The following is a 16,582-nucleotide window of genomic DNA, read 5'->3' as shown; positions in this document are numbered from 1 at the left end:
GGGAATTCATTTAACGTCTCCAACGGGCGTCGTAATGGCGGCTGGGGGGGGCTGCTGAGACATACACACACACACTCACATCATTCTCAGCTCTCCTCACCTGTCAGCTCCTTTAAAGGTGGATGGACTTTCTGGCAAGGAGAAATAGCTGTTGGCAATGCATAGTTGTATAGACGTAAGAAAGTGCTTTACTTTACTTGCTTGCTTTTTATTTGTTAGTGACGCACATTAATCAATATCTCTGTAATTGTGCCAAATTTTGCCAAAAGTCACATTTTCATCTGAAGTCCCTTGGGTCTTAGCGATGTGAGGGTGCGCTTACCTAGCAAATGCAGGATCTGCTGTTGTTTAGTGTGTGAGTATCAGACCTGGATCCCCCCCTCCCGTCTCACCAGAAGTTATCCCAGGGAGAGAGCCCTGTCTGTGGACTGATTTAATGAACGTTGTCCCTGCATCCCTTCCTGGCCCTGGGCCAGTCCCCCATGTCAGATGTTGCCCCTAGACAGACAGTAATCTGTGATGAGTTTTGCGTACCCCTATAATGGTTAGGATTTGTACAGGGGAACTGATCCTGGATCTGTGCCTAAGGGTAACCTCTGGGTCGAGGTCTGGGACCACTGGGCCTGCGCTGGGACTCGAGCTGTGGTCTGGGGAAAGGGGGAGAAAAGGAAGACCTATCAGAGGACAAGTGAAGCTTGGAGCGACAAAGAGGGAAATAAGCTTGCTATTGAGGATTAAAGAGAGGGAGAAGAGAGGAATGCACAACAGTGATGGAGATAGAAAGAGTGCATGAGAGCAAATGCTAGAGGGGGTTGTGCAGCTAGTGGGAGCGGGGGCTCAGTCGAGCCCTTAAAACCATTACCGCCTGGATATTTGTCATATTATGTTATTAGATTAGCCAGGGCCTCTAATGAAAGCAGTAGCAATGTGTCAGCATTATGAACGACCTTATCCGCCAACGCTATTTATCACCTAACCCGCCCCCCCTCGTCAGACCTATACACCCCAGGGTGGGTGAGGGGAGGGAGGGGGAGGAGGGAGAGAGCTGAATATATCCTAATGGCTTTCCAATGCTAAACGCAGCAGCGGCTGGTGTATTTGTCATTTCGGGAGTGAGTGTAGCTACATTCGCAGCAGCGGTCGGAGCGCCGCAGGGAATGGCATTTCTCAGGCTTTCCTTTTGGATTATTTCCTCAGTAATATCTCTGTCCCCCCTGGGCCGACCTCTCATGGTCGTTTATCTTCCCGGATGGGATCAGAGCTGGAATGTGTTCTGCCGGCTTCTTAGCTACAGAAGCCCTCGGAGCTTGTTGTTTTCCTACTGCCACTTAATCATCCTCTTCTATCGGGTATCTGTCCTGCTAGCTACCCTACCTACACCACCTCCTGCTCTTGTCCTTTTGCTACCTCTATTTTATATCTCAATCCCTTCTTAGTTTCGGTCTAGATACCGCCACAATTTAAATACTGTTCCACAATTTGTTCCCCCAACACAAGTGAAATCCTGGGTGCTTTACCAGCAGGTTAATTTCACCAATGGTCTTGCCATTTCATTTTGGTTTTATTTCTGTCTTTGATATCACAATTACTTTGTAGTTTAGGCAGGAAATGCAGTATCCTTCCTAGACTGTTTGGAAACCAACCAACTGAAACCCAGACAAACCAAATTTACCTCAGAAGCCCCCTTCTTTTTAACACACCTTTTAAACATTCCACTGCTAAATGGCCTCCCTGTTCCTAAACCCTGCTTCTCTTCCTTCTCTCTCCTGTCAGCGGTGAGGAACGACCGGAACAAGAAGAAGAAGGATGAGAAGAAGCCGGAGTGTACTGAGAGCTACGTGCTGAGCACTGAGACGGAGCAGATGATCAACAGGGTCAGCAAGGCGCATAAGGAGACCTTCCCTTCCCTCTGCCAGCTGGGCAAATACACTACGGTGAGCACCACAATACTTAGAGACAGAGGTGTGTGTGTGTTTCTGTATGTAGAATCTCACAGATAAACCAGGACAGTGCATTCGCTCATCTGTTGTGGTTGGTATTTTAACTGAATGATTCTTCAGGGTTGTTTAAGTATAGCTTCAGAACCTTGTTGATGCTGCTACCTGTGATTCTCATAACCACAGAGTACATTCTTTCGATTTATTGTGTCATTCATGTTGTCTGTGTGGAGTCTTGAATGCGGGGGCACAACTTTGTTTTTAGAAGGGGGGGGGGGGGGTTTGGGGGGGATCTGTGGATTCTTCCCCTCCAAAACATTGGGGCATCTAAAGCTAATTTCCTACATTTCTACACAATCCAATATGACCCTTGGCCCTTCTAGCCTTCTCTATTTAGAACAAAAAAAAAGTAAGCAAAAATGTCCCAGTCATCAAGCTAGTTAAGAGATCATTGTTAAATATGTTTAAGTGATAAGACTGAACAAGATCAAAGCTAATTATTTAATCAATATTGTTGCACCTTTAACCAGTAGCCTAACAAATGAACAACTCTTTAAAGAAAAATGAAGTACAAAGACAAAGACTTGATTGAAGAGATTGTTTATTAAGACATATATCAAATTTCAGCCAGACCACCCAGCCAGCCCGAGCCGCCTACACGCCCGACCCCCACCAGCCTAGTCAATAACTAAACTCTCTTCCAACACAGTTTTCCCCCCATCTTTAGGTTTCGGCATAAAGGTTAAAAATAATACAAAAAAGAAGTGCAAAGATACACAAACATTATACATATTTTATTTCAGCTCATGAAACACTTTACATGTTGCATTTATATTTTTGTTCAGTATTATAGTTAAAATCTTTTAAGGCATCTGTTTTGTTCAGTGTTTGCTGCACAGAGAGAATAAAGTGTTGTATCTGCAAAAATTCACCTCAGCTCCATCACAAACTGGTCTTCCCTGGCTGCCTGACCATGCTGAGCTCCATCACCAGCTGATCCTCCTAAAATGAGGCATGACAAAGAATTTATACATTGATTCTATTCTTGGATAATATAATGGTTCAATAATTGAAATTACCATTATTCCCGGATCCCAGACTGTAGCTTTAATCTGCTGTCCTGTAGGTACTGTAGGTCTACCCATCAACTGAAGATGAAACTTTGTATCAATTACTGAATATACTGCAAAATTCACCTGATCTCTGTAGACTGGTCTTCCCTGGCTGTCCGACCCTGCTGGGACACCTGTCACCATCTGATCCTACTAAGACATGATGATCATAGTGTTGTGTACTGACGGTGCACCATGACAATGAAGCCTGTAGAGCTGTTTATTACTGTGTCAGTGTGAAAAGTAAGGAATTAGCTAGGGAAACGGACAAATCAATAAGATTACATTGCTATACTGACTCTAATAAAAACTCACATTGCACAAAAACCGCCAATTTTGGCCAGCTCTCTTTCTCTGTACATCAACTGGCGAAAGCAATCGAAGTTAATTTACTTCTGTTGAAACGGGACAAAAAGGCTACAAAACATTTCCATACAAACAACAGCTGTTAAATGGTAATAATAGCCACCTCATATCGCTTTCTGATACCGATAGCTACAGGCTACACTAGAGCTAAATTGGCTTTGGTAGCTACTAGCTAGCTAATTCATTCACCTCAGTCGAGAGGGGATGAAGAATTTGCTAACGTTACATATCAGTTACACTACTAGCTCAGTACTGGCAATTTCAGAATGAGACCCACCCCGGTCCCCAGTGAAAGTTGCACCCCTGCTTCAATGTAAAACCATGTTAGCCATCAAACTCTTACTAGTCTCTCTCTTATTCACAGAGTAACAGCTCGGAGCGGCGTGTGGCTTTGGACGTGAACCTGTGGGACAAATTCAGCGAGCTGTCCACCAAGTGTATCATCAAGACGGTGGAGTTTGCCAAGCAGCTGCCCGGCTTTACCACGCTCACCATTGCTGACCAGATCACCCTGCTCAAGGCCGCCTGTCTGGACATATTGGTAAGGGGATCGCTTTTGGTTAGGTCTACTAATGGTTGTCTGGAACAAATGCTAACACACCCTCTCGGATTGCTCTTCGTGATCAGAGTTGGTCGATTAACCAACCCTGGTCCTGGTCCATCTGAGAGGGAGTACGGGTGTTTGTTCCAGCACTAAAACACCATATCACCAACAAAACACCTTATAAGTAGGAACTTGATCAGTTGAAATGGATATATGAGTGCTGGGGTGGTGTAAAAACCTGCCCACAATCTAGTTTTTTCAGGTCTGGGATTAGGGAGTGGTGACCATTCTGTTATTATATAAGATCTGTTCATAGGATTGTTGAAGTTACTACAGCTACTTATTGATTCATACCCCGTGCTATTGCATGGTTGGTCTATGCATTTTATTTCTGGCATGCTCAACCAATCTTGCGCTCTGCTCCCTCAGATTCTGCGGATCTGCACGCGCTACACACCGGAGCAGGACACCATGACGTTCTCGGACGGCCTGACGCTAAACCGGACCCAGATGCACAATGCCGGCTTCGGACCGCTCACCGACCTGGTGTTCGCCTTCGCCAACCAGCTCCTCCCCCTGGAGATGGACGACGCCGAGACGGGGCTGCTCAGCGCCATCTGTCTGCTGTGTGGAGGTACTGCGGCTGTTTGTATTTAACCAATACGACTGCATATACAGACGCACCCATACACACTCAGTGATTGAAGTTGATAATGACATTGTGCCCGGGTAGGGTAGGGTAGGGGTTAATCTGCCTCGTCTTCATGTGGCTGTGAAGGTGTCGCTGTCTAAAACAAATAGAGCTGGTCACATCACTTCTCATTAGAGGCAACTGTCACTGTACCGTATTCCAGCATTCACATATTGGACAGGCTCAAAACTATACTGAACAAAAATATAAACGCAACATGTAAACTGTTGGTCCCATCTTTCATGAGCTGAAATAAAAGATCCCCGAAATTTTCCATGCACACAAAAAGCGTATTCATCAAAAATGTCTTTATATCCCTGTAGTGAGCATTTCTCCTTTGCCAAGATAATTCATCCACCTGATAGGTGTGGCATATTAAGAAGCTGATTAAACAGCATGATCATTACACAGGTGCACCTTGTGTTGGGAACAATAAAAGGCCACTTTAAAATAGGCAGTTTTGTCACACAACACAATCCCACAGATCTTTCAAATTTTGAGGGAGTGTGCAATTGGCATGCTGACTGCAGGAATGTCCACCATAGCTGTTGCCAGATGATTTAATGTTCATTTCTCTACCATAAGCCACCTCCAACGTCGTTTTAGAGAATTTGGCAGTACGTCCAACCAGCCTCACAACCGCAGACCACTTGTATGGCGTTCTGTGGGCGAGCGGTTTGCTGATGTTAACGTTGTGAACAGAAGTGCCCCATGGTGGGCAGGCATGATATAGGAAGGCATAAACTATCGACAACGAGCACAATTGCATTTTATCGATGGCAATTTGAATGATGGCAATTTGAATGCCCAGAAATACAGATGCATATCTGTATTCCAAATCATGTGAAATCCATAGATGAGGGCCTAATTGATTTCAATTGACTGATTTCCTCATATGAACTATAGCTAAAGTAAAATCTTTGACATTTTTGGTCAGTATAGAAATGAAGACTAGTGCTGTGTCTTGAGCACCATCTACTGGTTAATAGTAAACCTATAACAATGTGTACTTAGAAATTCTCAGCGTTGACCCACCTGGAGAACGTTCAGGAGGGTGCGCACTCACTGCAGCGTTAAAGAACGTTCAGATAATGTAGTTAATGTAGTGCAAATATGATGGCCTGTCATGTAGAATACAGTTTAGCATGAGCTCTATTTATTACATTTCAACTCACTGAAAACACCCCTGTATTGTGTTTGTGGCTGTGTGTAGATCGGCAGGACCTGGAGCAGGCAGACAAGGTGGACGTACTACAGGAGCCCCTACTGGAGGCTCTGAAGATCTACGTGAGGAAGAGGAGGCCTCACAAACCACACATGTTTCCCAAGATGCTGATGAAGATCACCGACCTGAGGAGCATCAGTGCCAAAGGTGATAGGCAGTCCGAGACAACCGTCTACACCGTTGACCATTTCTTTCTCGTTCAAAGGTTGTCTGAAATAGGCCTAGATCAGGCATCTTGCGATTGGTTCAAGAACTATCGGTAACGGACAGGACACAAATGTAGTTTCCTCAGTATTACGAAAGGTGTGCAGCAGGGGTTGATGTTTGGGGCCCTGTTCTCTTCACTATTTATATGAAACCTGTAACGTTCCTCTCTATGCGGATGGTACAGTTATTACTGTTATTTACTCCTGTGCCCCCTCAGTACAGCAGACCTTTCATGACCTTCAACATGTTTATGACTCAATTCAAAAATAACTTACTGATCTTTAAACTAGTGCCTAATGCCAATAAAAAAAACTCTAGGTCTTGTAATATTGACCGTGAGGACCTGCGTATTTGCACGTGATGATACTCTCTTTTAAAACACATTGAAAAACGGACAAACAAAGCTGAGAATTAAGATGGGTTTCTTTTATGGAAATAAATCCTGCTTCACTTTGAAAAGTAGAAGGAAGATTGTTCAAGGAACGCTTCTCCCAGTGTTTTATTATGGCGATATAATCTACATGCATGCTGCAGCCTCTGTTTTAAAACCTTCAGACTCAGTCTATCACTCAACACTGTGTTTTATCACTGGGGACAATTTTCGTACACATCACTGCATTTTGTATAGTTCTGTTGGCTGGGAGCCTCTTACTACCAGAAGGGCCCACTTTCTATATGAAGTGTTTCTTCAGAGACTCCCCCACTTACTCAGCTCACGTGTTCATTGGAAGTCCAGCAATTTTCAGACCCGTTCTCTGGACTGGCTGGTTCTGGAGGTACCGCGGGTCTCCACTGAGCTGGGGAAAAATGCTTTAGTTTTTATGTCTATCTTGTGGAATAGCCTTCAGGCCACATTGAAGCTGGACTCGCTTGTCTCCCCTGGACAGTTTAGATCCATTTTGAGGGAGATACAGTGATAGTTGTTTGTTTGGATTAATCTTGTTGTATTTATGGTATTGATGTTGCTATTTTGCTTCATGTTGTATTGAGTTATGTGTTAATGTTCACAGGGCTCCCTTGAGAATGAGACCCTGGTTTCAATGGTGACCCCACTGTTTAAACGTTAAATAAAGAATACACAAATCAAATACACACAGCTGTGGATTAGCCATATACTGTACTTCTGTTTCAATTAGCCTTATATTATAATTGTCTACTATATATCGTAGTTTAAGCTGCAATATTCAACTTTTTGGGCGACCCGACCAAATTAACATAAATGTGATTTATAGATCTGTAATTTTTATGGAAAGCAAGTCTAAGAAGCATAGATCTGTTCTATGTGCGCTATTTATATGCTTCCTATTCTTAAGTTTTGTTTTGTCATCTTTTACTTTCGGCTTTGTAAACCAGCTGAGAATACAATATTTTTGGTTATGGAAAATATATTTCACACTATACTTGCTTGTTTTGTCACAAACTTAAATTAGGCAAACTATTTAAATTTTAGCAACCAGGAAATGGCCGCGCAATTTCTGCATAGTGCATCTTTAAAGGTACTTACTTTGCAACGTCCATAAAGGTTTAAACTCAATTGTAAAGGTATACATTTGTAATATAGATCCAAGTCAAATCTTACTCATTCATATTAAGGGGTTGAATGTCCACAACTGAGGACAGACTAACACCATATCTTGGTCCTCCCCTCCTTAGGAGCCGAGCGTGTCATCACCCTGAAGATGGAGATCCCGGGCTCCATGCCCCCTCTCATCCAGGAGATGCTGGAGAATTCTGAGGGTCTGGAGAGTGGGGCCACAGGCTCCCGGACCAGTGGGGCCCTCCCAGGCAGCTGCAGCCCCAGCCTATCCCCAAGTTCCGCCCAAAGCAGCCCCAGCCCCACCACACAGTCCCCGTAGCAAGCCGCCCTCTTTTTCTCTCATCCCCCTCTTTCTCCCTGTGGATGGGGGTCCTCAATGGACACAGAGACTGGTGTGTTCTTGAGTGTTCCTCCCTATGTGCGATACACCCCCTTCTGCTCCACCCCCTCAAAGACACTGTCTGGAAAATGGCGGACGGGCGGCGGTGGGATTTCTCCATTTTCTGGAACACTGCTGATATCTCCTCCGTCCCTCACTTCTCCCTCACCCTTCCCCCTCTCTCTCTCTCCACCTGGAAGACTGAGGGAAGGAATTGAAAGGAGCAGTCAGAGCTGTGGACACTGGTCCACTCAGAGGGGCTGGCGGGAAAGGGGGAGACAAACAGACAAACGGACAGGACAAGCGGACAGACTAACACCAGACACTTTTCTCGTTTCTCCAAGGCGGACTGCAGGCATGGACTTGTCGAAGAAGACCCCACATAAAAAGACTGGGTCGTTCTCCTTTTCCATCTTTGAAAAACAGATTTCGTACAAAATATATATAAATATATATAGAAAAGTAAGGAACTGTTGTGATTGAATTCTTCTTGATGGAATAACAGGTTGAGAAGAAAAACTACTTTTTTGTGTGTTTTAATTGTTTTATACCCATGAGGGTATCAAAAGAGAATTGTTCCATTGTTTTATCACATACTGATGATGTTTTAATTAACAAAAGTAAAGAAGTTAAAATTACTTTTTCAATTTAAAGACATACACACGCAAATGTGCACAGAAAAGAGTTGCGATAAATATCAAACTATTCCAGGTTGGGTTCGCTTTTTCTCTCCTTTTTCTTTTCTGCTGCAAAGAGAATGGAAAAAAAATGATTGTATGAGCTTGGATGTATGATATAGTCACAGGTCCTTCAAGAAATCAAATGAATGAAGTTAAGGTGTATTTTAAGTAGCCTTTGAGTTCATGTATATAAGCTGTATTCATTTCTTAAAAAAAACAAAAAAAACTACGGATACCTTTTACGTGTTTTGTTCATAGGTTTCTGTTTCAAGAAAAATATATTTTAAGCACATTTTCCTGAAGGAAACGCATCTGTTTGTCCCCTTAAATGAGGGACAGGTCCATAGATATCACTATGGTTCTTAAAAACAGCAGCCACAATTTAGTTCACTCTCACCCCTTAAATTACAACAGATTTCCATGAATACAAAAAAGAAAAAGAAAACCAAAGCACTCATATTGGGGCTTTTTGGTGATTGGTAGCTGAAGAAAGATGTGGATTTGGGGAGTTGGAGGGTTAGCCAGGTGCTGGGTTCATCCAGCTAGGCACAGAGACTAGACACAGCATGGTTCCCAAATGGATTACAATGTGAAGGATGGAGTACAGTACACTGTATTTTCAAGACAAGTGATTCCTATAAGAATCTAAAAAATGATATGTGGGGAAGGGTAACTTGAGTGATCTAGTGTTCCCTATTGATGGTGAAGAAAGTTGGCCTTGTTGACTATGCTCTCACGACTACACCAACAACCTGGGTCGTATTCATTAGGCATAAAAAATAAGTGATTGACACAGGGAGAGTCTACCCCCCTTGTAAAATGTTTTGCTACAGTGTGCACTAATGAATGTGACCCCGTTTTGGGAAACGGGACCTTTGACCTTTGCCTCAGAGCAATACCACCTGTGATTCTTCATAGAATCCCAACATCACCACTGAGCCTAGTTTTTGATTCTCACACGCAGCTCGCTCAAACATTCATCACTGTACACAAACACACACCGATGTCTCAGGAAGGAATCATTCTATATGCTTTGCTTGTTCTTTGTAAGTGTTTCCACTGTGCTGCACCCCACTGCCTATCACATACACTGACACACATATGCATGCTACTGAGCCCTTGAATTCTACAACTCTACAATCACTCATCTCTGCTAGGCCAGTACTTTGCAGAAAGACTGGTCTGAACAACAAGAGCTATGAAGAGGATGTCAATATGGATTTTGTTGGAATCATAAATGTGTGCATTTTTTTTTCATTTCTTTATTTGTACGGTCAAAGCTGCTTTTTTCCTCAATTAGGACAATACCTGTCCACAACAGCGCACAAGCCTCTCTCCCCAGCGAATCTGGATTAGCAACACAAACCCCTCGATTTCAGAAGTATGGAATATGTTGCAATTTTTTTTTTAAAGTCATCAGGCAACTTAAAATAAAAACATTTCATAATAGTGTTTGTGTGTGCCTGTAGCAGTGTTTGATTACACATTTGCGTTAATACATCAAGATGTGTACTATAATTATCATTTTTTAATAGTCTTATACTTGAGGAGTCTTCTGCACCTGAGCCTTGTACTTTGAGAAGCATTACTTGGCGTGTAAACAAATGTCTGTCATATACACCCCACTGATAGATGAGTAGGCCTCTTCTGATAGAAGAAATACAGTGATGGCAGCAACGGCTACCATTTATGGACAATCATAATGTCTTGCATAATGTAAGTACGCAGTAAGAAATGGGTTCCATGGTATATGTGCTGTTGCAGACTGCAGTACAGTACAAGGACAACCATACAAACGTTAGGCCCTCAAATACCAATGAAGGCTACGGAGTTCTACTGGTAGCAAGCAGGCCATTGAGAGTGGTTGTTTGTCATCTGGCATAGAACGTTTAATATCACTCTCGTCACAGACAGTAAACTACTAACAGAGGAGCCTGCGTCTCTGCTGGTGCTTGGAGTGATTGTACTAGTTCTAGTAACTGCATGAGATAAGAACAGCTTTTCAAATTAGCGAGAAAGCTGTTTGATGCAGTTACTCAAATGGCTTTATCATTTGATTGGTAGAAGATTTAGTGTTCCTCATTTTTTAGATACAGTGTACAGGTGTCTAACTTATTTTGGATTATCAGCCTTCCCCTCCACTCTCATGGTTCACAAGGATTTATTCACTATAATAATACCAGTTATGTTATTATGTTTGGTTTGGTTTCTAAATTCTAACCAGGTAACCAGGTAAAAGCACAAGCAGAGAGTACGTTTACATGCACAGTAATCATTTTATATTAAACTGACTATGGCAGTAGGCAGATTATGCAATAGTAATGTAAATACCTTACTCTGTTTATCAATCTGTGTAAGGTCAAAATCGAAGTAAGTATACTCTGATTAAAACACCTGGTTTTCTGAGCAATCTTTAGAATTATTAAGACTTGTAAACACCTTAAATTGGCGTTCCAGCTGTGTATTTATACTGAACAAAAATAAATATGAAACCATTTCAAAGATTTTACTGAGTTACAGTTCATATAAGGCAATCAGTCCACTTAAATACATTCATTAGGCCCTAATCTATGGATTTCACATTTATTTCATCTTTATTTAACTAGGCAAGTCAGTTACGAACAAATTCTTATTTACAATGATGCCCTACCGGGGAACAGTGGGTAACTGCCTTGTTCAGGGGCAGAACGACAGATTTTTTTTCCTTGTCAGCTCGGGGATTCAATCCAGCAACCTTTCGGTTACTGGCTCAACGCTCTGCAGTCAGCATGTCAATTGCACGCTCCATCAAAACTTGAGACATCTGTGGCATAGAGCCCCACCATGGAGGTGTCATAATACCCATAAAACCTAGCGGTCAAACAGGGAAATGGTTCCAATTGTTTTTCCACCATTCATTTTTCCCATAGGGGATTTTAGAAACACTTCAAATAAGTGCTGTGTTTCATGTAGGCTTACTGTGGTTTGAGGTTTTCTAAATCTCTTTCGGACAAGGTGACTTATCAATATATTCAGCTCTATTTACTCTCAGATTCAAAAATGCTAATTAGCATCAAAGTAGACACCATGCAAAACTACAATTCCCTGCAAGCTCCATCACGTCATCTCTAGCTGACACCTTTGCTAACAGGGATTGTGCCCATTTAAAACTTGCCCAAGACATTTCACAGAATTGTCCATTTAAAGAAATGTAGCCAATGTATTAATTACTACATTTAGCTAACATTAGATAGTTAATCCAGAGATTGTTACCTTTGCCTGTGTCGGCAGTCTCGTCCAGATCATCATGGCATTTGTAGTTCATTATGATAGCCATATTAGCAGTTAATTAGCATTTCATTTTTGGGGGGTAAATACAGATGAATATATTGATAAAAGTCACCTTGTCCTAGAGAGATTTACACAGTTATCAAAACGTCACGCCAAGTAAGACTACACTTCTTCACTGAGGTTTAACAGCGGTTGGCATCCAATAAGTGTTGCATTACCGCCACCTACTAGACTGAAGTTGTCACAGTATCCACAGAAAATGGTGTCCCTCCTCGGCCGGGCGGCGCTCGCCGGTCATCGTCGCCGGTCTACTAGCTGCCGCCGATCTGTGTTTCCATTAGTGGGGGGGTATTTAGTTTGTTACCTTTGGGGTTGTGTGTTGTGCGGGATTGTTTGTTTGTCAGCGGGTTTACGCTGTGGCCGTTTCTTCTCTATCGTTTTTATATTGGAGGATTTATTTTCTCGCCGGGCTGCGCCCCGTGCGTGATTTTCCCTTTGTGGATTACCTGTTTCCCTTTTGGGTATTGTGCACTCCCAGTGCCTTTTGATCACCTAGTGTTTGGGTGTGAATAAACTTCGAGCTACTGGACGATATCTCCTGCATTTGACTCTACTCCTTTCTCCTGCCCTAAGTACCCGTGACAGAATCCCGCACCACCAATTATTATGGAGTCAGCAGGACCCGAAGCAACTTCAGTAGCTGAGCAGGTGTCGCAGCACGCCAGCCTCCTCCACCGCCTAGGCTCGGCGATGGACCAAGTACTGACCCGACTGGAGAGCTGGGAGAGCGGTACCTCCTCCACCAGACCAGCTCCAGTGGCTCAGCTGGCGCCCCTACCGACACCCCCTGAAGTGGGCTCGAGTGGGATTCGGATTACGCCACCGAGGGAATTTGATGGGACGGCCGCTGGGTGTAAGGGGTTCTTACTCCAAATCGAACTGTACCTGGCGACCGTCCGCCCATCTCCCTCCGACGAGGAGAAAGTGAGCATCCTCGTCTCCTGTCTTACGGGTAGAGCCCTGGAATGGGCCAACGCGGTTTGGGAGGGCCCAGACTCGGCTCGGGACGACTACCCAGAGTTCACCCGTCGCTTCCGGGCGGTATTCGATCATCCCCCGGAGGGCAAGGCGGCGGGTGAGAGACTGTTTCATTTGAGACAGAGGACGAGGAGCGCTCAGGACTTCGCCTTGGAGTTCCGGACTCTCGCCGCAGGATCGGGGTGGAATGAGCGGGCCCTGATGGATCACTATCGCTGCAGTCTAAATGAGGATGTCCGTCGGGAGCTGGCTTGTAGGGACCACGCCATCACCCTCGACCAGCTGGTGGATTTATCCATCAGGCTGGACCACCTACTGGCTACCCGGGGACGTTCTAGTCGGGGTCTGTTCATTCCAACTCCCAGCCCTCCTGCTCCACTGCCTATGGAGATAGGAGGAGCTGCTCCGAGGAAGACCGGAGGGGGGGGCCTCTCCTGCACCCACTGTGGACGCAGAGGACACACTGCGGACCGGTGCTGGAGGGGTCCCCCCAGGAGTCCGGAGGGCAGGCAGAGCACTACATCAACCCCCCAGGTGAGTCAGCACCAGACACACCCAGAGCCCCCTGTCGACCACATGTACACTTCTGTTTGTTTTCCTGATTTTTTTCCCCTCACTCCCAGTATAAGGCACTAGTCGATTCAGGTGCAGCTGGGAGTTTTATGGACCGTGGGGTCGCTAATAGGTTAGGGATTCCCCTGGTTCAGCTGGACCACCCCTTCCCTGTGCACGCCCTAGATAGTCGACCGCTAGGGTCCGGCCAAGTGGGGGAGGTTACTGTGCCACTGGTTATGACGACGTGGGGGGGTCATGTGGAACGTATCAGCCTATACCTCATCGACTCCCCGTCTCAGGAGGAGACGGTGGCTATGGAGACATACGTCACGGAGTCCTTGAGACAGGGATACATACGGCCATCTAAATCACCCGTCTCCTCGAGTTTCTTTTTTGTGAAGAAGAAGGGGGAGACTTGCGCCCGTGCATTGATTATAGAGGTCTAAATTCCATCACAGTGGGGTTCAGTTACCCACAACCTCTCATTGCTACGGCAGTGGAGTCATTCCACGGGGCGCGCTTCTTCACCAAACTAGATCTCAGGAGTGCGTATAATCTGGTGCGTATCCGAGGGGGAGACGAGTGGCATTTAGTACCACATCTGGCCATTATGAGTACCTCGTCATGCCGTATGGGTTAAAAAATGCTCCCGCTGTCTTCCAATCCTTTGTGGACGAGGTTCTCCGAGACATGCTCGGACAGGGGGTGGTGGTGTACATCGATGACATCTTGATCTACTCCGCCACCCGTGCCGAGCATGTGGCTTTGGTGCGCAGAGTGCTTGGGCGGCTGCTGGAGCATAACCTATACGTCAAGGCTGAGAAATGTGAGTTCTCCAAACGAGCCGTCTCTTTCCTAGGATATCGCATTTCCACCACAGGGGTGGTGATAGAATGTGACCACGTTACGGCTGTGCGTAATTGGCCTACCCCTACCACGGTGAAGGAGGTGCAACGGTTTTTGGGGTTCGCCAATTATTACCGGAGGTTTATCCTGGGTTTTGGTCAGGTGGCAGCTCCCATTACCTCACTGCTGAAGGGGGGTCCGGTGCGACTGCGGTGGTCGGCGGAGGCGGACAGGGCCTTCCGTCATCTGAAGGTTCTGTTTACTGACGCTCCGGTGCTGGCGCATCCGGATCCCTCTTTGCCATTCGTGGTGGAGGTGGACGCGTCCGAAGCTGGGGTAGGAGCAGTTCTGTCACAGCGTTCGGGCGCTCCTCTGAAGCTCCGCCCCTGCGCTTTCTTTTCTAGGAAGCTAAGCCCGGCGGAGCGCAACTACGATGTGGGGGACAGGGAGTTGTTAGCTGTGGTCAAGGCTTTGACAGTGTGGAGACATTGGCTTGAGGGGGCACGTCACCCTTTTCTCATCTGGACCGACCACCGTAACCTGGAGTACATCCGGGCAGCGAGGAGACTGAATCCTCGTCAAGCCAGGTGGGCTATGTTCTTTACTAGGTTTCAGTTCACCCTTTCATACATTCCGGGTTCTCGGAACCGGAAGGCTGACGCACTGTCACGTCTCTATGACACCGAGGAGAGGACCATCGATCCCGCTCCCATACTCCCTGCGTCCTGTCTAGTGGCGCCGGTAGTATGGGAGGTGGATGCGGACATCGAGCGGGCGGTTCAGTCAGAACCCATTCCGCCTCAATGTCCCGCGGGTCTGAGGTTCGTTCCGCTTGGTGTTCGCGATCGCCTGATCCGATGGGCCCACACTTTACCCTCCTCGGGTCATCCTGGGGTGGAACGGACAGTGCGAGGCCTGAAAGGGAAGTACTGGTGGCCCACCTTGGCTGAGGATGTAAGACACTATGTCTCTTCCTGTTCGGTGTGCGCCCAGTGCAAGGCTCCTAGGCACCTGCCTCGAGGGAAACTACAGCCCCTCCCCGTTCCACAGCGACCTTGGTCTCACCTCTCGGTGGATTTCCTAACTGATCTCCCGCCATCTCAGGGGAACATGACGATCCTGGTTGTTGTGGATCGGTTCTCGAAGTCCTGCCGTCTGCTCCCGTTGCCCGGTCTTCCTACGGCCCTACAGACCGCGGAGGCCCTATTCACCCATGTCTTCCGGCACTACGGGGTGCCCGAGGACATCGTATCTGATCGGGGTCCCCAGTTCACCTCCAGAGTGTGGAGGTCGTTTATGGAGAGGCTGGGGGTCTCGGTCAGCCTGACCTCGGGTTTCCACCCTGAGAGTAATGGGCAGGTAGAACGCATCAACCAGGATGTGGGCAGGTTTCTGCGGTCATATTGCCAGGACCGGCCAGGGGAGTGGTCGAGGTTCGTGCCATGGGCCGAGATGGCCCAGAACTCTCAACGCCACTCCTCCACTAACTTGTCACCTTTTCAAGTTGTATTAGGTTATCAGCCGGTCCTGGTGCCTTGGCAGCAGAGCCAGACGGAGGCCCCTGCGGTGGAGGAATGGGTACAGCGCTCTCAGGAGACCTGGAGGGCTGTCCAGGAGTGCCTGAAGCGGGCTATCGGGCGACAGAAGGAGAGCGCTGACCGCCGCCGCAGTGAGGCTCCCGTATACAATCCAGGGGATAGAGTCTGGCTCTCGACCCGGAACCTGCCCCTCCGCCTGCCCTGCCGGAAGCTGGGTCCGCGATTTGTGGGGCCGTTCAAAGTCCTGAGGAGAATAAACGAGGTGTGTTATAGGTTACAACTCCCTTCATATTACCGCATTAACCCCTCGTTTCATGTGTCTCTCCTCAGGCCGGTGGTAGCTGGTCCACTGCAGGACGCTGAGGTGCGGGAGGTCCCTCCGCCCCCCCTGGACATCGGGGGGGCCCCGGCGTACACAGTCCGGGCCATCCTGGACTCCCGACGTCGGGTAGGGGGCCTGCAGTACCTCGTGGACTGGGAGGGGTACGGCCCGGAGGAGAGGTGCTGGGTTCCAGTGGAGGACATTTTGGATCCCACTATGCTCCAGGAGTTCCATCGTCTCCGTCCGGACCGGCCGGCGCCTCGCCCTCCGGGTCGTCCCCGAGGCTGGCGTCGGCGCTGCGGGAGCCGCGCGCTGCGGGGAGGGGTACTGTCACA

At 46.8% G+C, this 16,582-nt stretch overlaps 1 protein-coding gene across 7 annotated transcripts in view; it reads left to right on the top strand.

Moving 5' to 3' along the window:
• raraa (retinoic acid receptor, alpha a) overlaps positions 1–10,130 on the top strand; it is a 210,947-nt gene extending 200,817 nt beyond the window's left edge. For all 7 annotated transcript variants that reach the window (XM_014159000.2, XM_082965848.1, XM_082965845.1 and 4 more), the window contains 5 exons: positions 1,774–1,934; positions 3,780–3,956; positions 4,389–4,593; positions 5,864–6,022; positions 7,736–10,130. In XM_014159000.2, coding sequence (XP_014014475.1) covers positions 1,774–1,934; positions 3,780–3,956; positions 4,389–4,593; positions 5,864–6,022; positions 7,736–7,938 — 905 coding nt within the window. In that variant the 3' untranslated portion in view covers positions 7,939–10,130. The remainder of the gene's footprint in view (positions 1–1,773; positions 1,935–3,779; positions 3,957–4,388; positions 4,594–5,863; positions 6,023–7,735) is intronic.
• Positions 10,131–16,582: the final 6,452 nt, after the last annotated feature.

This window comes from Salmo salar, chromosome 19 (assembly GCF_965601325.2).
Source record: "Salmo salar chromosome 19, fSalSal1, whole genome shotgun sequence".
Classification (NCBI taxonomy): domain Eukaryota; kingdom Metazoa; phylum Chordata; class Actinopteri; order Salmoniformes; family Salmonidae; genus Salmo; species Salmo salar.
This window is presented reverse-complemented; position numbering and strand designations above follow the sequence as displayed.